The 23131-nt window shown below is 35.8% G+C and overlaps 1 protein-coding gene across 1 annotated transcript in view; it reads left to right on the top strand.

Annotated features, from left to right (window-relative positions):
* The window catches only part of PRTG (protogenin), a 114691-nt gene that overhangs the window by 71710 nt on the left and 19850 nt on the right, over positions 1 to 23131 (top strand). Inside the window, exons 12-15 of the mRNA XM_019732216.3 lie at positions 18212 to 18307; positions 18965 to 19151; positions 19844 to 19971; positions 21211 to 21381. Coding sequence (XP_019587775.2) covers positions 18212 to 18307; positions 18965 to 19151; positions 19844 to 19971; positions 21211 to 21381 — 582 coding nt within the window. The remainder of the gene's footprint in view (positions 1 to 18211; positions 18308 to 18964; positions 19152 to 19843; positions 19972 to 21210; positions 21382 to 23131) is intronic.

The raw sequence follows: 23131 nt of genomic DNA, 5'->3' as shown, positions 1-23131 counted from the left end.
AGCAAAGCTGTTTTTTCCCCTAAGAATGAAAAGGATGCGTTTGCCTAGCTGGTCATCACTTTTGTAGATTTGACGTTGTTTTACTGCTTTAGCAGCTGTGTGGCAAGTTTTCTCTCAGACAATGGTGGTGGGGAGGGGGCTCAGTGGCACCTGGTTTCTTTTTGTAGAATGCTGGAAAAGTTGATGTTTAGTGGTTTTCTTGAGAAAGCTGTTCTTGTGTGGAAGAGGAACTTTTTTAGTACCTAAATTAGCTTGCCGTGATTCATATGCATGCGTTTTGTTTTCTTGCTGAAAAAGAAAAAAGAAGAAAGAAAAGCGTAAAGAAAATCATCTACCCTAAAACTACATAGCACAGATAACCCCTTGACCTTTCGCTCTGGGTGAAGATTTACAGTACTTGCGGAGCCTCACTTCACATGCCTGACTGAAAAGAACCCTAAATAAAGTAAGGCCCCTGTGGAGATGGAGAAAATAAGCAGGATAAGGAAGTTCCATTATTGCAAGCAGCTATGTTTTTTTACTAGTCTATAAAGTGAAATACCAATTGTGATGTGTTTCCAGTGTTGAGTCTCTGTCACTTAGTTTGGGATCTGATGTTAGAATAGTTAAGAGTCAGGGATACCCTGGGCCTGCAGCGTCCGTCTCCCTCTCTGTCTCCTTTGCTCTCAACAAATATCCCTCCTTACTGGCTCCTTCAAATTAAATTGCCATGTGAAATATCTTTTCTTTAGAGAAAGCAAAACAACAGAAAACTTTTTTTAAAAAGCAGGCACTATCAAGATATTGGTGAGGGAGCATTTGAGATCTTGCTCCCTGGCATGTGTTGTCAGTTTGGCTCAGATAAACTCTTATAAAAATTCAAAAAAAAAAATTTGATGAGAATAGGAATCACCAGTTGTTTCTTTATATGTTAAAAAGTCAAGTTTTTCTTAAGATATAAAATATAAAAAGTACATGAGAATAAAATTAGCTCCACTATTTATCTTTAGGAAAATAATTTTTAACTTGGTTCCAAATGACACTTCAAGTTAAGACATTTGAAGAAGCTTTAATAATTTACTATCTAATGTTCACATCTATTTAATAATTATTTGACTAACATAACAGCTTTATATTAAATCTTTAACTTTATGTAATAATCTCTCCTAAAATATCCCAGTAGTCTCTACAGCACTTTGTATTTATATTTTGAAGATTATTAAATTGATTCTACTGTTTTATTTTCTGCTTTCTTTGTACATATGCTGATAACACCTCATTAAAATGATAAATAAAAGCAGTGTTTCCCTTGGTATTAGGAAGATACTCGTAGTTATTGATCAGCTCAGTTATTTGAGTAGTCCAGAACTTTCAAATGATATTTTTATGAATGAAGGAAAAACTTCAGTAAGCTTTTCATTTTCCTATTTTTAGGAATCTGTAAGTATGGTAAAATGCTTGACATGAATTGCAAACAACAGTTTTCCTTACAGAAAGGAAAACTCTTGTTGTAGGAAATTAAATCAATACTGTCCATTAATCATAGTGCATGTCAATCCTCAGGCCACTCTGGAAGTTTCTGGTGAATGCAAAGAATCTTTAGATGTGTGAGGTCTAAAGATCTAAGTAGGTTAAAGAAGAGGAATTTTTTTTTTTTAAATGCCACATTAGCACATGAAAGAAACTTCAAGGTGGATAGAAAAAAACAACATTTGCTGTGTTGCAGTAATTATACTTGTGGGTTTTGTTGTTTGTTTTAAGTTTGTTCTTTAAAAATTTAGTTAACACAAATGAAATTTTAAGCTGTATACTAATTAATCCATGGGGTTGAAGGAGCTACAAGACGGCCATTGCCAGAGGAAAATATTTTTTTTATCTTAGCCTTTAAAAATATTTTTGTATGTTTGGTTTATAAAGTACATATTAGGACAGTCACACAGGTATATGTTATAAATAAATAAAGGTATATGTGTTATGAGTATGCATGCTAGAAAATTTATTAATAGAAAGTGAAATAAAATAATTTGGAGACCATTATTCTAAAATAGAGAATCAGGTACCTCTAAGTAACTACCGCAGTTCTGAAGCTTTACAACCTAGAATAGGAAATGGACATTAATCAAATCACCCCATAAATTATAATTACAAACTTCAGTAAGTGCTGTGATGGAAAACAATAGGATAAAACAATAGGCTGTGTTGTTATAGGGAACACTGTATAGTTAGAGGGTGGCAGTCAGCATAACTTTCTCTAAGAAACTAATGTTGAACTGAGATCTGAAGGATAATAGAAGTTAACTACTGTGTTTCCCTAAAAATACGACCTAGCTAGACCATCAGCTCTAATGCGACTTTTGGGGCAAAAATTAATATAAGACCCAGTCTTACTTTAATATAATGTAAGACTGGGCCTTTAATATAATATGATATAATATAATATAATATAATATAATATATAATATAATATAAATATATTATATAATATATAGTATAATATAATATATTATATTATGTTATATGATACCCGGTCTTATATAAGACCGGGTATCATATAACATAATATAATATATTGGGTCTTATATAAGACCGGGTCTTATATTACTTTTTGCTCCAAAAGACGCATTAGAGCTGATGGTCTAGCTAGGTCTTATCTTCAGGGAAACACAGTAGGCGAAGGACCCCATAGGATAATGAAAGAATTAAAGAAGGCATAGTGTAAATTACAGTCAAAAACTAATCATCAGAACAGGCTAAATACTGGCATGTCTTCTGAGCTAAACAACCTGACTTATCAGTTGATTTGGATAAGCTAATGTGATAACATAATCCTGGCAGTGTTTATTGAAATATTGTTCTATTCCATTTTGAGGTGTTTGAAGTCTTGAAAGACTTTCTGGCATATCATCCCAGAAAATGTAGGCTGCCCTACCTAAGTGGATGTCTCTTGCATTAGCCAAGATAGCTGACTCCAGTTGACACTTACCTTGGTTTATCATGCAAACTAGAGCTGTTGCTGTAGCTGAAGGTTAAAATAACCTCAGCTTTCTCAACCTGCCAGGATGTTAACAGTAACTTATGAAACCTGTGCAAACAGTAGACTGCACATTTTGCATGATTATCACATTTTATACATCTTCTCTGGTAGACTATGTAAATGTATCTAGCTAGAGTCATTATTTCAAATGTATATACCTCCTGCTTCCTTTTAAGAAAGATTTGGAGTAACTCAATACAGAAATACAAAATTCAATAAAAAACAAATAGGGGATATAAGGCCCAGTGTTGGTAAGGGTTTGGGACTTAAGAACACTCATACCAATAATGAGAATATAAATTGATACATAACTTCTCTAGGGATAATTGAGCAACACCAAAAGGGCAGGGAGTGGCAGGGAAGTTATAATCTACATACTCTTGTACCCAGAAATTCCATTAATAGACACTTATCATAAGAAAATAATAATGACCATGCACAAACATTGAACCACAAGGATGCTTACTATTGTGTACAGGGTCATTTATAATTGTGAAAAGCTGGAGAAAAACCGAAAAATTCAGCTACAGAGGTTTAATACAGTACACTTTGGTAATCCCTACAACTTGAATAATGTTTTGGAAGAATATTTAATAACATGAATAGTTGTTCACAGTATGTTGACTGATAAAAGCATGTTATAAAATACAAGCAATTATTGAGTATATGTTCATATGGATAGGAGAGGAAATGAAAAAACATGCAACCTAATGTTCACAGTGCTTATCTCTGGGTACTGGTATTAAGGATATTTTATTTTTACTTCTTTTTGCTTTTCTGAGTTTTATAAATTTTCTGTAACATGTATTCGCTCATAATGAGGAAAAATGGTAAAGTTTTTAAATCGGATATATAATACATAGATGGAAAAATTGGAGTAAGGATAAATATTAGAAAAGTAAATGAACCTGGGATTATGGCTTCTTTATTGCATAAGATCCTGTATGATTGCTAGAAATGCCTATAAATTTAGCAGCGTGCTTCCATGCAGCCAACGCAAACCACAAACACTTTTTAGCTATGGGCACAGGACATTTTAATTATTAGAAGAAGATTATAATACTCTAATTAAATTCCTGAAATACAGCACTGCCAGAAAAACTCTACATGCTCAAATTGTTGGAAATTCTCTATGAATCTATGTATGGAAAACCTTACTAACTTATACTTAACAATGACTTAAGATAATAAGAAGTTCCTGTGGTTCTTAGGATCATTTAACAATTTATAGGTTTTGGATGACCTGTATTTGTAGAGGAAACAATTAAAATAATTTTTTTGAACTTTCACCTTTCTCCATCTGGATAGCCAAGTATGATGATTTTCTGTGTGTTTCGCTTTCTTGAATACACTCCCACTCTTTTCATAAAGTGCACTTTTGTTTTAAGAAGAGAAATCATGGCAGATGGGCCTTAATTCTGACTCTACAAAACTATAGGAAGTACATTTAAAACCTCTGAACAAACTTCAAGAAGTAAGGATACCTTCTTTTAAAGGCCCATTTTTCTATGCACATTTCCATTCTGAGAAATTACAGTGATTATTTTAATCATAATAATTCTCTGTTCCATGTTGACTCAGTTGCATACTTTATGGCCCTGATTCTTGGTATTCTCTGTCCTCATGCTGTCCTCTGTGTACATGTTACCAATTGGCATTCCGGTGTGACCCATTGAGAATTAAAAAAAGACAAGAAATCTGCATTTGCATTAAAAAGTGCCAGATAGTTCTAGAAATCTTACAAGAAACCTAAAAACATGTTGGTGCTTTTTTTCTTTATTGTCCTCAGTGTCAGGCAAGAGTTGAATACAAACATTCATCTGGATAAATATAGATATATAAATATAGAGAGATAGAGATAAACCTGGCCACTAGGAAAATTAGGCTATTCTCGGGTTAGGAAAGCTTTGGAAACTATGATATGCCTCTTCGACAAGCAATCTAACAAATTCGTACTTACAAACGACATGGATTTTAAGTTTCATTTCCCTTAATAAAAAACCGTATAATAAAGTCATAATCTAACCTATGTAGTATTCTTGCCAAAAATGTTTGATCTGAATCTAGTAATTAGGAAACAATCACGTAAATCCAGATTGTGCGATAGCCTACAAAACATCTGGACCGGATTCTTTAAAGATGTCATTGCCAATGAAAGATAGGGAAAGGACAAGGAACAATTGTAGGTGGAGGAGACATGATGTGCATTGTGACCCTCTGTTGGAATTGGGAGGGGTGGGGGGATTGGTAGGGGGTCTGGGTGGAGGGGGGAAGTGGAGGAACAGCTATAAAGGACGTTATCGGGACAATTTGGGAAATTAAAAAATGGACTGTATATTAGATAAAATTGTGTCATTGTTAATATAATTGGATGTAATAATGATATTATGGTTATGTAGGAGAGAATGTCCTTGTTCTCAGGGTAAACATGTTCAAGAATTTAGATGTGAAATGTGATGATTCAAAAACAGAAAAAAAAATGTGTGTGTGTATGTATACTTGCTCACACACATATAAATAAGAGAACAAGAACTAAAGCAAATACATCAAAATGCTTAAAAAATGATTCAGAAGGTTAAAAATGTCCTGTACTGTGTTTTAAGTCTTCAATCAGTACATCCAAATTAGGAATGGTTTTACAATGATTATGCACATGGTTAAAACAACAGCACTTTGAAAATAACAGATATTGAATATTAAAAACCTTAGATCTTCTGTTTTTAGTATTTTATCAGAAAATACTTTTGGTTTAACTCGGTATGCTCAAATTGAGGTTCTCTATCATATGTGTTATAAACCATTTTAAGATATTTTGAATACTTTCTAGTACCCCAAAGATCTTCTGTGTCTTTCAATAGAAAGACTTAAAGTTTGTATAGAAGATTTAAGGTTTATATAGAATTTGAATAGACTGTTTATAGACAATTAACTTGGTAATGACCTGCACTTGCTTGTATCAAAGAACTTCCAGAATTCTCTTATCTGCTAATGTTGAAATCAATTTCAGAGAGTGATACATTCAGTAAAGTTGAAATAAATTGTTGTATTCAATTGGTGCAAAAGTAACTGCGGTTTTTGCAATCATTTTTTTAACTGTAAATGGTTAAAAAAATGATTGCAAAAAACGCAGTTACTTTTGCACCAACCTATGATAACAACATAGTGCTTCTTGTGAGTTCAAAAGGAGCATAAATAAATAACACAATCATGTTTTATCACTATAATTGATGAAGCTGATATTTCAGCAGCTTGCATTTCCCACTTGAGAGGAAATTTAAGATTGGTTTCAAGCTGTCTACCTGCATCTTTCCCATCCTGTAAGCATGCTTTTAACTGCCGAGGGCTGAGATTTGGAGGAATGGTTATCAAACCACAGATGTTTTTGCGATGAAACTGTGCACCTCTGACCAAGTCACCGTGGTTCAGGAGATGATAGATGGTATTTTCATGTTGCCTCACAAAAGGGTCAAAATGGCATGGCAAGCCCATGACAGTGAAATGGAGAAATGTTAGTCCTGGAAGGAAATTTATTTCATGGCTTCAGGGGAAGTTTGGTTGTCATGAATAGGCTCTCTCTGTCAGTCTATAAAAATATTGTTTGTAAGGCAATGATGTATGTCAGACAGTGTATGTGTGTTGGCAGACAGAGCAGCTACTTAAACAAATGCTAAGCCAAGTACAGTAGCCTAAGTCAAGTACTTCAGATGCTTTTAGGGCAAGGATTGCTCTTGATAGAAATATCAACATAGTTAAAGGAATTTATTTCATTTTCTTAAGTAAACTTCATCTGTAAATTTTATAGCCTCTTAATCGTCCTAAGAGACTACACCTCCCCCTCCATTCTAATACTTTTTTGTGTTATAATTTCTTATAATCAACAATTGCTCCATTTTATTTACTTTTAAGTTATTCGGGAACACCCAGGTGGACCAACATTAGTACTGTTCACATGAAGCTATGGTAAATTTTGGGACAGTGAAAGCTGCTGCTCTTTTGGAATCTTCCTTTCTTTCCCCCACCCCCAAGGAAATAGCAACCCTTGGCATAATTCCATCAATTGATGCTGTGGGGAGAGAGATTGATCTTACAAAATGGACCAATGAGGTGCCTTTCTTCCACAGGGGTTCACAACAGGAAAGGAGTACCGTAAGAAAAGAACATAAAAGATCAAAAACTGTTTGTGAGAGTCTCCAATATTGCTTTCAGATTTGTTTTCCAGTGTTTGGATATAAATCGAAGAATCGTTCGTGGCCATGTTCAAGTAGAAATCTTCAACCCCAATTATTTTGTGTCCAGATAGCCTCAAGTAATGCATTTGTCAAAAATGAAAAAGTTTTTAAAAGAAGTCTTGAAAACTTGATAGATGTATAAAAATAAAATCACATGATCAAAAATGAACATGATCAAAATGTTAGTGAACATGATATAATTGGGAAAGCCTTATGTTTCTGGATTTTATCCAGTTAGGGTTTTTTTTTTGGGGGGGGGGTAAATTTGAGATTATCAATAGGACGTACTACTCATTTTGGTAGGAAACTGACTCTCAAATGTAACATACAAAACTTTCTTCTAAATTATCCTAAACTCAGTAGGAGAGGGGATGTTTTTACTGGGAGTGAGAGGTGTTATTTGTCTTAAGGCCCTTCAGGGGGGCAGAACAAAAGGGACTGAGTCATTTCAGGTTTAGACAAATACTCTACTATCAGCTTCCACAGAGATCTGTTCTACTGAACACACAGGAAAAATTGGGAGAGTGGGGGATTGCCCACTGCATCTGCCATTCTGTGTATTTTACACTCAAATAGTCTATATTATCAGAACAGATTTATAACATTTTGGCATAGTAATCCTTTTTTAAAAACTTCCTTTAAATTTACAATGCAAAGTGAAACATGTTTATGATTACCAATACCTTACAGAAATTAAGTTTGTAAACAAAAGAAGAATGAATTTTTATTCTAGGCTTTAAGTAAAATTTACATTACTTTAGCTAAAAACTTGTTTTTAAATCAGCATATTAGCACGTTCATGTAAGGCATTATTTTAACCAATGTGAATTAACATTTTCCATCCTAACATAAGTCTGATGATAACAAGACAAAGAATTCCCTTTTAGAAGAGACCTGCTTCTCTAATTAATCTCAGTACAGTTTAAAGGGGAGAAACGCTACAGGTCTTAACAATATTTGGATAACTTGAAGGTAAATCACATTGTTTCAGTGTGATTTGTGTTTTTACTTCTGTGCTTGAACACAGCATTTTAAAACAGAGTATTTTACCCTGCTTTCCTTTCCCACCCATCCCCCTTAGCATGTTTCCTGCTCCTCTGCTGCTGGACCAGACTGGGGCTGGCCCCAGATTCTATGTCAGAGGCCATGACCCAGGTGTCACAGCAGTCCGCACTGCTGGCCTCATCTCTGAATAATGATATAGGGGGTATTGTGTTGGAGGGGTAGGCTTGGGGGCAGTGCAGTCACCCTGGCTCGCCATCGCCAGACCAAGGAGCTCTCCAGTCGGACTGCAGGGGAACAATAGGCCTGAAAGGGTTCACACAGAACCTGGTAGCACAAAAGACTAAATTAAACACTAGGTTACATCCTTCAGAATTTCACCTTTCTCACTTATTCTGTGCATTTTCTACTCTCACATTTTCAGACTTCACATATGCTGACCTTGTATCAGCAAATTTTCAGATTGCTACTTACCTTCGCATATATATATATATATATATATATATATATATATATATATATATATATCCTAATTTACTTAAATATTTTTAATGTTTTGAAGCTGTCTTAATTGTGACACTGTGTTGCTAATATCAGCAAAGCTTTTCTGTAGCAGTATTTTAAATAAATAATTCAAAGTAGTACATAGTGATTTTTAAAGTAATGTTTTGTATTTTCTTAAGACACTTTATTAAGCCACTCCAGCATATTCCACGTCTGTAAATTGAACAAGTGGCAGGGGATTGTCCTAAAGTAGATGCAATTGCTTTGTCTTCCTTTGGTCCTAGGAGGATTCTTTTTCCCACCACCTGACAGGTTTCCGTAGAGGGATGGAGAATAAAACTCATGAACTCTTTACCAGATTTGAATTTTAGAAATGTTGTTAGAGGTGGACTGACTCCTGTGGGGTGAATTTTCTCATGGTCCTGACCTCAGGTTTTCTCTTAATTTTATCTACCCCTGACCTGTCCGCTCTGACCTGGCTCTTTTCAAGGCCTCTGGAGCCTCACCCAAGTAGCAGCTGGAAGAGACAAGGGCCTAATTTTCATGACCCCTGTATTATCTCTTATTGTTGGTCCACAGCTAACACTTTGTAAATAATTGTTTTCTATTGCGTGTTTTCCAGGAAACCAAACTTCTGGATATGTTAGTATTACAACAAAGAATTCATAAAATTTGAATTGATGTCCATCAGTTTTACTATCCAAATTCATCTCCAATCAGAGAACATTTGGTCTTCATAGTGTTTGGGGGGAAGGTATGGTTTGTGGGAACTTCAAACTAAATGAACCTATTAATTTTACCTTTTGTATCTTAAGGAAATGGAAGGGCAGAACAATGATCAAAATCTGATAGGATTGGGATTCGTAAAAATTTTCTCCTTAAAGTAAAAATAATTTATTCTTTAATGTTTATGTCTTTGATTATTATGCTTTTGCTCTACTGTGTATTTGATCACCTTCAATTACATTAATATCACCCACTTATTCAGGGCCCACAACCTGGCCTCTTTCAGAGATAACCTAAAACACGGTAGTGAGCCAAAAATGGGGTTTAATTCCCAAAGCCACTCCGTAGGAGAGGATGCCATTCTACAGAATGGGTTCTCTTAATTTGTACACGTTTTGCAATTTGGCTTCTCAAATATTAGTGATTATAGGGCCTCTGGCTTTGTAAAACAGGCCCGGAAACAGAATTGGAGCCGAAGGACAAGAAAAATAATTTTTAAAAAACAAGTACTCTGTGTTATGGAAGATATAATAATTGATGCTCCTAAGGGTGGATTTGAAGCATCAAAAAATGTTTCAGTTATTTCTAGCATACTAAAGAATCAGGGAAGTTTAAAATATATTTTTGCATATTTTATGTAGAAAAATAGTTAATTCTTAAAGGAAAACTAGTTTACTTATGTAGAAGTGTCCTTATCTAAAAATAATAACTTTTACAGGTTGTAGTAAGGATTGTTTAAAATAATGCATATAGGTACACAAGCTGTTGGCATATAAAAGATCATGCATTTTCCCCAACAACTCTATTATTCATATTTATCGTAGAACACAGAAATACAGGAAGCTAAATAACTAAAAAATTCTACCATATAGATACCCATAGTTAAAATTTGGGTACATATCAAAATATAATGCATTTTCATTCCCCTTTATAGCTCTTTCTCCAGTGACCCACCATTTCCTGGCTACTTCATGTTTTTTGCTACTCCCATCCCCACCCACTCCCATTCCAGATGAATTTACTCTGTTAAAGGACCCAGATACCAGATGTCATTCTTACTGTTGGTGACTTCTCTGGATATTGGACATTGTGAACCAATCTCTTCTTGGCTTCCATGACATTTTACCTTCCTGGTTCTCCTCATGACTCTTTAAGAACACTTCCCTTCTCATCCACAGATTTCTAGTCCCTGCTGTGTTTTTTCTTCCTTGGCACCCATCCCCTATACAGATGTCTGCTGAATATGGTTCTCCATCCTAACTGCTTGCTCCATACCACACTGGTCAGCTCCACTTGAATGCTCCTCTGGCATCTCTGATTCAGCATGTCATTGGCTCTGCCAACCATATCCTCTTCCATTTCTGTTGGGCCACTCAGGCTGGTAATGTGGGAGCTTCCTTATTCCTTCTCATTAATCCCTTCTCTCAACAATTCCTTTTAGTCAGCTGTCTTCTATGTGTATATAATAAAATCCACAATGTCTCGCCTGGCTGTCAGAACACTCCGAGATCTGCCCCAGCCTACCGTTTCTATGTGACCTTCATTCATTCGTGCATCCTTTACTGAACACTTCCCTGTTCCTCAGCCCTGATCCCTGTATTCCTGTCCCCGAGCCTTTGCTTATACTCTTCCCGTGGCCTGGATCTCGTCTTCACCATGCTTACTTTAAGGTCACATTCTGCTCCAATGCACGTCTATGAAGCCCTTCCCACTCCCCAAACCTGTAGTAACTATTCCCTCTTTGGAATTCCTGTGGCATTTTAACCCATATCTGTGCAGCTGTCATTCCTGTCTTGCATGGTACTTATTTTTTGTACTTTGTCTTCATTCCCCTACTGCACTGTTACCTAAACAGATTTGAGAACAACTTCCTAATCTTAAAGATGAGGAAACTGATTTCCAGGAGCCTGCCTTTGCAGCTATACAGCTACCAAATCTGAGATTAAAATCCAAGTCCCCTAAATTTCAAACCAGCCCTCTCCTTTGCATGTATTTATTTAGCACTGAAAAGTACCTACTAATTGCAAGACATTTTTCTAAGCATTTTACAAATATAAACTCATTTAATCCCCATTTTATAGATGAGGAAACTCAATTGAAACCCAAGTAGTCTGGTTCCAGAGTCTGTCCTTCAATCACACCAGCCTGCCCTTCTACATGAGAGGGAGCATAGATTAGGAGTCACGGGATGCTGATAGTAATTATTTTGTATTATTATTGATATTTTCATCAGTATATTATTTTTTATCAGCATGTTATTGATGATGTTATTATTCACAGGCATTCTTTTAATCAGTTGATGTGAATGAATTTATTTCCTCTTCCCTCCCAACAGCCTCACGAGGTAGATGCTGTTATCATCATCATACCTATTGCATAGGGGATTTTAACCAAGGTACAGAGAGAGACAATAATTTCCCCAAGTTACACAGTAATGAGCAAGCTGGAATTGGAATCCAGGCATCCTAGGTGTGACATCTCAGCCCTTAACCACTGTACTAGACTGTCTGTCAGCTTCAAAGTAGCATTGACTCAGTTATCCTAGGTGGACTGTTAGGTGAGAGGACTGGTGACAAAAACAATACTTAGCTCACAGGGTTTTTAAAAGTTCATTTGAAATTTGAAATATTTATATGTATGGCAAACACTGATCCAAGGGAGCCCTTCTCCCTTTTAACTGCTTTGCATTGTATAAAGTCTTCCATTTGGTGAAACTTAAGCAATAGCCATATTTCGTGCTTCCCTGTTTTTAATTGCTAATTCATCAGTTTCAGCTGGTATCTGAATAGCTCCCACGTTAACAGCTAAAGGAGTGGGGTCATGACTCTTCTTACAGGCACACAGATGCCATCTAGTGGTGGGGAAGAGAAAACACAAGTTATTCAAGTAAAAACACTGGAAGAAGCTGTGGGTTTGGGGTTGTTTTGTGGTCTTTAGGAACATGTTGCAATAAAAAATGGAGATGTTCTACAGAAGTTTTTAGTAGGTTACTTAAGATGTTAAAAATGCAGTAATGCGCTATTACTGTTAAATCATAGGCTTTTTAAGTGGAGTTAGGTTCTTGAATAGTGCGTCTTTAAAAGATTTCGGAATTACGGGAGTCTCATTTTATTGATCTTTGTTTTTCTTATTCTGAGTTGTAGTTACTGATGGTAATAAAAACCTAATTGTTAAAACTGGATATTATTAATAGAATGAGCTAATTTGTTGTGTCCATCTGCTTGCAGTTTCTAATGCTAGCCCTCAAACTCTTCCATAGTTCCCATTTATGAAATGATCTACTGTTCTTTCATTAAGGAAGAAGTCTATTATTTTCTAAAACATTATCATCATCAGGTTGTTTCTTTGTTAGCAGATGAGAGACTATTAGATTAATATGGACGACGTGGATGAAGGTGGATTTAACACTGAGAGGATTATATACCATGTGACATGGTTGCCAAAACAGCAAGCATTCTTTGTGGCCATAAACACAGTTCATTCAGTCATACATACAAGTCAAACACACACTTTTGCTTGTTCTATACACCAAGGAATATTAATGAGGACAGAGAGTAGTTAGAACCCAGCTTCGTTATTTGCTGATTGTTAATTTGTTGATATTCTGGATTCTACACCTTGCTCATATGAACAAACATCTTTGATATTCATTTGACTTCACAAAGATAATTCCCAAACTTAAGTGTACCATATTTTTTGTAGTACTTTTTCTGTTCTCCTAGGCAACTTTACTCACATAATACTATAACAACAATAATATTGTGTGTTTACTAATTATAGGAATTGTACAAAGTACTTAATAGGCGTGGTGTCACTTAATACTTTTTCAGTCTCTCTAAGGGATTATATCTCTATTTTCCAAAGGAACATAAATGAGGCTAAGAAAACTAAGAAACTTGCTCAAGGTTATACAATTAGTAAACAATACAGAGTATTCATTTACCAGTCTGTCTCCTTTAGTAGATTGAAATTAAAAGCAAGAGTTAAGTCTTTCTAATTCTTGAGTCTTTCATATAATGCCTGATTTTTAGGAGGCACTTGATAATTGTTTTTCTGATACCTGTGAACTCTTTCTTGACCAACCAGGCTTCTGGTTCTGATTCTTCCTTATGTGAAACAAACTCAAATAGAAGAGCTAGTGGTGAGAATGAATCAGAAAGAAAAGAAGTGAGGCAAGTCCTAGAGCCAGTGGAGAAAAGAGTATAGCCATAGCAATGTTTCACGAAGGTCTTCATTTTTTGGCCAAAGGTTGATTCCTTAATACAGAAAGATACATTAATGTAGATGGGACCACGATCACATTAACGTAGCTGACACTCCAGAATCATGAATCAAAGTGTTTGGAGTCAGATTTGTGTTAAATTAATTGGAGCTTTTTTCCCCTGACCCTTCATCTTTATATATTGCTAAATATTTAAGCAACTTGAACTGTAAATCCAAATATTACCAATTTGAACCATCACCCCTGGGGACATTAAGTTAGCCCTATTGAGGAGTGTGTTTTTTTATATCCCTTGTGTTGAGTTTTGAAGGAACTGGCACCAATTCTCCTCTTTCTCCCTTTCTCCTCCTTCCCTCACTTGGTTTTGAGGAGGCCTGCACTATTCTTTGTGGCTACTCTTCCTGCCTCTGCTGCTTTCCTCTAAACCACATAGTCCGAGTCTGCTGAGTCTCATGTAACCAGGCACCACATACGTGGCAATGCTCAACTCAGGAAGGGCTGTAATAGGCCATGGGAACTGGTCCCCTGTGGCATTTCAGCATTGATTCTGAGTTTTTGCTTTGTCCCTTGTGCATTAGAGGGAGGGTCTTTGCAGAACTGTAGAGTTTTAGGACTTGTGCTACTTAAGCACAGGTACATTATTTGTGCATTTAACTGTATTTAATATATTGGTCCTAAATTCTTTTTTTTTTTTTTTTTTTTGCTCTGTATTTTGTTAATTGTGTAGCTGTTCTCTGTTTTCTTTCTTAGCTGATACTCTTATTGCCTCATTTTAACATTATTTGAGGGTTTTGGTCCTTGGGTCCCCTCTTAAATTTACGAAGAGTACATGAAATCAAATTTCTAACAAACTGATGAACAAGAATGAGCCAGGTTGTTCTGGGGTCTTTGGATTAACAAATCAAAATAATAAAGTGACTAGATTTTGAGATTGGTGTCAGATTTTTTAAAGCCTAAGAGGAGCACAGAGCAAATGTACATGACCCACTGCTTAGCTCGGCTCCCAAAGTCATGGCACTTTTCTTTTCTTTTTTTTTTTTTTTTTAATTGGGGAAGAGGAACAGGACTTCATTGGGGAACAGTGTGTACTTCCAGGACTTTTTCCAAGTCAAGTTGTCCTTTTAATCTTAGTTATGGAGGGTGCCGCTCAGCTCCAGGTCCAGTTGCTGTTGTTAGTTGCAAGGGGTGCAGCCCACGATCCCTTGCAGGAGTCGAACTGGCAACCTTGTGGTTAAGAGCCCACTGGCCCATGTAGGAATCGAACCAGCAGCCCTCGGCGTTAGGAGCACGGATCTCCAAACACCTGAGCCACCGGGCTGGCCACTTTTCATTTTTTAAAACAAGATTCTTTGTAGAGCATAAAGAGGAGACCACATGTGAACAAATGTGAATGGGTTTTCCCTCTCCTTTAAATTGCTTTTTCTACATAGTATGTCCTATTTATTTTTTCTACTAAAATCATTTCCAAATTCTAGTTTTACCCTTTTTATGTGGACAGAAAGGAATCTAGTGTCCCCACCCCCACCCTGTACTTCATTTGCCTGTTAGTGGCTTACCTTTTCCTGACCTCGTGTAAGCTGGCAGGAGAAGGAAGGAGCCCAGCCCTGGAGATGGTTGCACTGGCTACTTGGGTGAGTTCCAGGTGGGCATCAGGAGTGCGCTTCCACATGTGGGCTAGTTGGAGTCTGTGCTGAGTGTGGAATAGCCAGGTGCTGAGGCTGTTAAGGGAGCAACTCTATTCTGTCATCTCCCAGAATACATAGGCTGCTTCTGTCTGATCAGCAAAAAAACAAACAAACAAACAAAAAAACCGGTTAATTCTAGGTTTCAAATTTAGTTTAAGCAGTTCCCTTTTTAAAGAGGAATAAGGGAAAACTTGAAGAATCAAAACAAAAAACATTCCGGAGAAGTATTCATAAAGTGTTGATCAATTGCACAGTAGATAAAAAGATTAACTCTCCACCTGTCTTCGTAACCCTCATCACAATCAGCTTTCTTTTATATAAGAAGTGGCTGTATCTGTGTCTGGCTTTCTGAGACCGTGAGCTACTTTGGGCAAATTCGGTCTCATCCTTCCTTTTCTGTATCTGCTACATTCTTGACATAATACCTCACTCTCAGGAAGTTTCCCCAAAGATACTCTTCTGAGTATAGACAAAATAAAATATTTTTGAAGATTGCACTGTGAATTCATAAAGAACCAGATTGCAAAGAGCCAAGTGAATTCCATTTGTACCCATTCAGAGAGAGTATAATATTGAACTCAGGATTCAGTTGGCTAATCAGTTCAGCAATATGGTAGGAGGGAAAAAAGAAAAAGATTCAAATTAACTAGCCCTTAATGTGAACCAAAATCTTTTGAATCTTAGCATTTTGGTGCTGACTGTTGGAAATCATTTGAGTGGTGAAATCCAAATGTGTTTCTATGTTTTCTGATATTTATTTTATAAACTATTTGAAAATAGTTCTATTTTAAAATTTGTTATAAGGAGATAGACTAACTTGCTGTGACAAAAGCACATACATTTGTTTAAATTTAAAGGTCCTGTACTTTGTCATATCTACAAGTTCTTGGATCACCTGTCTATGACATTAGACATGCTACTTAATACCTTTTTACCACAGTTTACAAAAAAATGGGAATAGCATACGAGTATATCCTATAGTTTTGTGATACTCAACTTAATATATTTAAAAAACATTTTGCATAGGATAGTCAAAAGTTATTCTTACCTTTTTATCTATAAGGTACAGAAATTTTCTAAGGTGTATACATTTTTCTTATTGTGTTTTTAATTTTATCAAAACAAATAGAAATAAAATTTATATTTTAGGAAATCTTTAAATGGATTTTAATATTAAATGGTAGAATATATTAATCAGTTTCTAAAATATTTATATAAACTCAAATTACTTTGGAGAGTTGAGTAAATTTCACATTTGAGTTTTGGATTTTTAAATGTTTGAATTCACTCTAGAATTATCTTTATGTTTTATTGTATGTCCTTTTCCGCATTCTATATATCTATTAAAGATGATTGTTTTTCCACTTCTGGGTATATACCAAAAGGAAGTGAAATCAGTATCTCTAGATACCTGCACCCCATGTGTTTTGCAGCATTGTTCACAATAGGCAAGATATGGGAACAACCTAAATTTCTGTTGACTGACGAATGGATTGAAAAATGTGGCACATGCGTGTGCAGACACACACACACACTGGATTATTATTCAGCCTTAAAAAAGAATGAAATCTTGCCATTTGCATATAGCATCAGTGAACCTAGAGGACATTGCTAAGTAAAGTAATCTAAATACAGAAAGACAGTGACTGTATGATCTCACATACGGCATCTAAAATAGTTGAACTTAGAAAAACAGAGTAGAATGATGGTTGCCAGGGTGGGAAGGTGGAGGATATGGGATGAGATGGTCAAAGGCGACAAAGTTTCAAGAATAAGTTTTTGAGACCTAATAATGTACAGCATAGGGACTATAATTATAAGTACTGTATAAGTATTGTAGACTTAAAATTTGCTAAGACTTAAAATCTGCTTTCACCACACCTACACACACAAAAATTGTAACTATATGAGATGATAGATATGTTAATTAATTTGATTGTAGTGATCATTTCACAGTGTGCGTGTATATCAAGCATAAAGTTGTACACCTTAAATATATACAACTTTTGTTTGTCGACCATACCTTAATAAAGCTGGGAGAATATTTCTGAACAGCATTTATTTTTGCCCTAAGCAAGCACTCTATAGTTAAATGTTGCCATAAACAGTTACACTTAAACTTACTTATAGCATTAAACTTCTTGTATATCTTCTAAAGTATATCATTGAAATTTTGTAACCATTTATTTCCTCAAAGGCCAGAAAAATTTTTTTGTTTTAACATGCACAGACTTGTTTTCAGCTTGTGATAGTTAATGAACACCACTAGAGGGAGCTCCATCTCATCTTTCTTGGTGAATTCAGCTCAACTTGCAAAGTAGGTTTGTGGAAGGGTATACTTTAAAAATAAACTTAAATAACACATGGTTATAAAAATTTTCAAAGGTATTAAAGGATGACAGTTGTAATTCTCCTTAACTTTGAGGGGAAAAACATGTCACTTTTAATAAACTACCCCCGAATAACTAAACAAAAACTTATATGTAGTGTAACTTCTTATAAGTGAGTCATCACACAACCCAAGTCCTTTAAAATGGAGAATCTGTCTCTGGTCAGTTGAGAAGGAGGAGGAAGTGTGATAGTAATGTTATTGTTTGAAGTGAGATTAAGTAAAGTAAAATTTTAAATAATTGGTAGATATTCACAATAGCAATGTCATACTAAGGCGAATTGCTGAGTCATTGTGTATGATAGGGAGAGAGAACATTTTATTTCGCTTAGAACTGTTATTCATTTAAAAAAAAATTAAACCAAAATCTAGAAAGGCTCTAGAACCTTTGTTTGTATTTAGATGGCTGGACCTAATTATTACCTGTTGGTTTCTTTGTAGACCCCAGAAGAAAATATCACGTGAGGCTACTGGCTTACAACAACATAGAAGATGGCTATCAGGCAGATCAGACAGTCAGCACTCCGGGATGCGTGTGTAAGTAAGAGTTATGGTAGTTTGTTTCACTGTATATGGCTCACACTCCTTTTCCTTCTTTAAATGTAAGTCTCATTACTACATGGAAGCTATAGTGGTTTTATTACTTTATATCCTCCATGATGTCTAACATAGTATCTTGAGCAAGTACGTGCTCAGGAAGTATTTAAGTGAGATGTATTTAAAGAACCTATTTTACTCTTGCTTGAGAAAGACCATAAGAAATTTAACTGGGAAAATAACCTTGAATACATACATACACTGAGTTTTCTTTTTATCTGCTCTAACCTTGAGGCTAATTATTTCCTTTCAGTTGTTATTCAGTTTTATTGCTACTAAGAGCTCTTTGGTTTTATTGGTGCTAAAGTGAGTGTTGGTCTAGTTTTAAGTCTGCTACTGGCTTTCTGAATGCTTTTGGCTGGTAGCTTGATTTCTCTAAGCTTCTGTTTTACAATCTAAATATTGATAATATTTGATTCCTTATCTAACTTATGGAAGAGTTGCTCAGATTTGAATAATCTCTAGACTACTACAAACCTTTCATGGAAGAAAGACCTAAAGTCAACTTATAGGGTGGGATATTATGATTTTACCATTTACCACTTTCTATATTAAATGTTAGGCCATGAGGTAAATTAACATTATCTTTTCCAATAGCTGTTCGTGATCGCATGGTCCCTCCTCCACCACCCCCCCACCATCTCTATGCGAAGGCTAACACCTCATCTTCCATCTTCCTGCACTGGAGGAGGCCTGCATTCACCACTGCACAAATAATTAACTACACCATCCGCTGTAACCCTGTCGGCCTGCAAAATGCTTCTTTGGTTCTATACCTTCAAACGTATGTAGCTTCTATTAATGGTTGGGTATTTTTGCTGTCCTCCCCATTCATACTTCTTACCATCTTGGACCAGCTTGAGCTTCAGCTATAACCATTTGTCTCAGGACTTGTCTGACTTATACAATGTTCTGGGGAGTTTGTATCTTTACCATATTCAGTTCTGAAACCGCATTTTTTGACAATTAATTTCCTTCTGTAAATGATTTTTTTGTTTTGTTTCCCCAGCCTCATGCAAAAAGATTAGGCAAGAAGCTATTTTCACTTTCAAGTAGCTAATGAAACGCATGTTTACAGAAGGAAACAAAAGACCATTTTCACGCTGGCATCAAAAAATAAAGCTAGTAATCATGTTTTCTCGTTTATAGATAAGATGCCCATCACTATGATTTGAGAGAATAACTGGACTTCCAATATTTCAGAGGAAATCCCTTTATATTAGGACATTCATATACTGTTAATTTCCTAGTTTCCTTTCAGAGAGGCCATTTGTAGGCTTATTTTTATGGGATAATACTAAATATAGTATCTTAGCAATCACATTGCTCGTCCAGTGTAAAAACTGTTTTTAAAGAAAATAGGAGCTAATGAGTAATACCTGTATGCCCTCCCCACCTGTATTGATTGGAAGTACTGACACTCTTTTAGAAACAATGTGCCACCAGCGTTAACGAATTCATTGCTCACTATTATAGATCAGAAACTCACATGTTGGTTCAAGGTCTAGAACCAAACACCAAATACGAATTTGCTGTTCGATTGCATGTGGATCAGCTTTCCAGTCCCTGGAGCCCTGTTGTCTACCATTCTACGCTTCCAGAAGGTAAAGAAAGCAGCTCCCTTAGGGTTTCATCTAAATGTTTTAAAAATACGTGTCACTTTGAAGAGAAGGCTACCCTGGTTGCCACCTACCAGTTGATGTGTATGTATTTGTTTTGTTTCTTAACTTTTGAAACGTCTTTTCCTGTATTAAATTTAATTTCTTTCCTCTCTGTGTATGTGTTGCACAAGCAAGTGGGCTTAAATTTAGTATCTCTGTAGGGAACACTAAATTTTTTTAAATCAGCTGTCCTGTTCAAGGCTGCACCAGAATCCTTTAAAATGCGAATGTGTGACTAATGCATGTGTTAGTAATGTTAGGAGCCCACATTAGAACCTATGTCCATATGAGTGGTCGCTTGATGCTGTGCACAGTGCAGTGGATGTGATACCTGATTGAGCACCGATTCTATAGCTTACCTATGGTTCTAGCCAAGATATTTCATGTCTCTAGACCTGCATTTCCTTTTCTCTAGAACAGAGATGAAGACCCTAGATGATCTGTAAGGGCCTCTATATTAATTATTCAGAGAGAAAGCAAAGGACATTTATTTCAGCGAGCAAGGGCTTCTTCGCTATAGTTTTGATAACACTCCATGTGCAATGTGGTGCCAAAACCCAGCTCTTCACACTTTTAGCTCATATTAAAAATGTGGTCAGTTAAAATCTCAAGACTTCACTACTTTTTATACATGATTAGTGTAAAGTCTGCCCTATAAACTCACTGATTCACAACTTTTTGGAGAATAACTGAATAGTTTTGTTCTCAGAAGTATTCTGTGGCTTCTTAGGTCAAGTTGACTATGTAGTCTATAGATGTTTTAGTAAGAAATGTAGTTTAGATTTAGTACTTAATAGAATAAGACTCAGTATCTAATGAGCAGGGGCTACTAGTGGAACTGTTAACCTATCTAGTAATCAGTTTGGCAAAATCATATCAAAAACCCTAAAAAAGCTACACTCTCTGACTTAGTAATTCCCCATGTAGGAATCTACCATCTCCTTTATATATTTCTTAATGTTTCGAACATTATAAATGTGAAGTTAGCTTTCAGAAAAAGAAGAAAAATAGTATTTTACTATTATTACTAATAATCTGTAAAAGCTGTGATTTTTAGATGTTTTTATGGTGGATTCTAGTTTTTCAAACTCATTTCTATGCCTGTCAGTGTATTAGCCAGGTATTTGAGTGTTTATGACCATTTTATCCTAGTAATACCATATTTTCTACATGTGTGCACAGCACCAACAGGCCCACCAGTTGGAGTAAAAGTGACGCTGATAGAGGATGACACTGCTCTGGTTTCTTGGAAACCCCCTGATGGCCCAGAGACAGTTGTGACGCGCTATACTATCTTGTATGCGTCGAGAAAGGCCTGGATTGCAGGAGAGTGGCAGGTCCTACACCGAGAAGGTAAATATGATCTTAAATTACCAAAGAGAATGAAGGGTGATTATTAATGCTAGGAAAACAAACGGAAAGAGGGATCTAGAGTTTGTTTTGAATTTATACTTATGAAGTAACTATTAAAGATTTTGATTTTATTCAAATAGCATTGGGAAGCCGTCACCATATTTTAAGCACAAGCATATGATTTGCATTTCAGAGAGATCACTCTAAATATTGTGAATAGAAGTTGGGCTGAGGAGGAGGGGGGTAGGTAAGAGTAATACAAAAAGACTAGGAAGTAATTGTAATGGTCCAGGAAAGAGATGCTAAAAACCTGGATTAGGGTTGTGAGCATTGAGATGAAAAGGAGAGGATGGTTGAAAGATTAAGGAGGTCAAATCTGCAGGACTTGGTAGATTAAGGAGGTGGGAGAGGGGTAAGGGAAGGACAATTGTTATAATTACTTGATTTCCGGTGGTGATGGGTCTTGCACTACAGTAACAAACACTGGAAGAGGACCTTGTTTAAGGGAGAAGACCTTTGTACAGCTACTAAAATGGTCCACTTGCAATTAAATTGACCCATATGAATATTAGGGTCCACATTAGTACAGGCAAAGGCTGATTAGGGCTTAAGAACACCGAATTTAATTTTTTAACACTAGGGGTTTTGTTTAGCTGAGTAAAACTGAATTCTAAAACTCTTAACGTTCTTACTGCATGCTTTCATCATTATATCCTTTTAAAAGTTTTGAGTCCTTCATTTGGACCAGTCCTAATGCCAGTCTTTAGACAGGCCATCACGTAAATAGTAAAACTTCATTATTTTGGCATTTTCTTAATTCAGATGTGCATGCTAGAAAAAGAACAGTTTGCCCAGCAATGAAAAGCTTAAGAAGAATTTCAAGAAGGGAATTTGTTGGCTGTCCCCATATTCTAAACATGTTATAGTACTTCCACATACATTTTACCTTTTAGGGGACTGTTTACCCAATTAAGAAAGTAAACTTTAAAGACACTTATGTGTATGTAATATACAACTCTTTATGTAGTTGTAAAATAAACAAATGGTAACTTTAAATGAAGTTTTGCTAGTTGTATATTCATATTTTTCATTGAGCAGGTGCCCCACTAAGTAGTGATTTCCTAGTCACTGAAGAAACGTGAAAGTAATTAAAGTACTTTCCAGCAATACAATTTTAAAGTTCTATTGCTTATATATTGCTACCTACGTAACAAACCACTCTAAAACTTAGCCACTTTATTTTCTCACAATTCTGTGGGTCTGTAGTTTGGATTGGGCTCAGCGGGGCAGTTCTTCTGTTGGTCTCTCCTGTCACTCCTGTGGCTGTAAATCATTTCACAGTTTTAATATAGGGAAGGGGCATGAGGACTGTTTTTGCAAAAGAAGGAACTAAGGTTGGATTCCAAGCCTGCTCCCTACGTGCTGCCAGACACAGAACGCAGGCAGATGTTTGAATTCTTTCCTATGTGAAGCCAAGAACCTTCTTTTCCTATAACAGTTTCAACAGATGTACATGCTAAAATGGTTTAGCAGAAATGTAATATGAAATTGTGTGTAATTTAAAGGATCAGAAATTACAGCCTTTACACTTCCTGATATATAGTAAATCAGCACAAACTACTCAGTTATTATAAAATCTAAAAGGCACTAAAGGAAATCATGCTCCTACAGCAATTCCTGAACTCTGTTCCCCATAGCATGAGTTTCCCAAGATCATAAAGGTGCCCCTCTTTAAAAAAAGTTCCATGAC

Source organism: Rhinolophus sinicus, chromosome 3, assembly GCF_057876585.1.
Source record: "Rhinolophus sinicus isolate RSI-liver-muscle chromosome 3, RSI-T2T, whole genome shotgun sequence".
In the NCBI taxonomy this organism is placed as follows: domain Eukaryota; kingdom Metazoa; phylum Chordata; class Mammalia; order Chiroptera; family Rhinolophidae; genus Rhinolophus; species Rhinolophus sinicus.
This window is presented reverse-complemented; position numbering and strand designations above follow the sequence as displayed.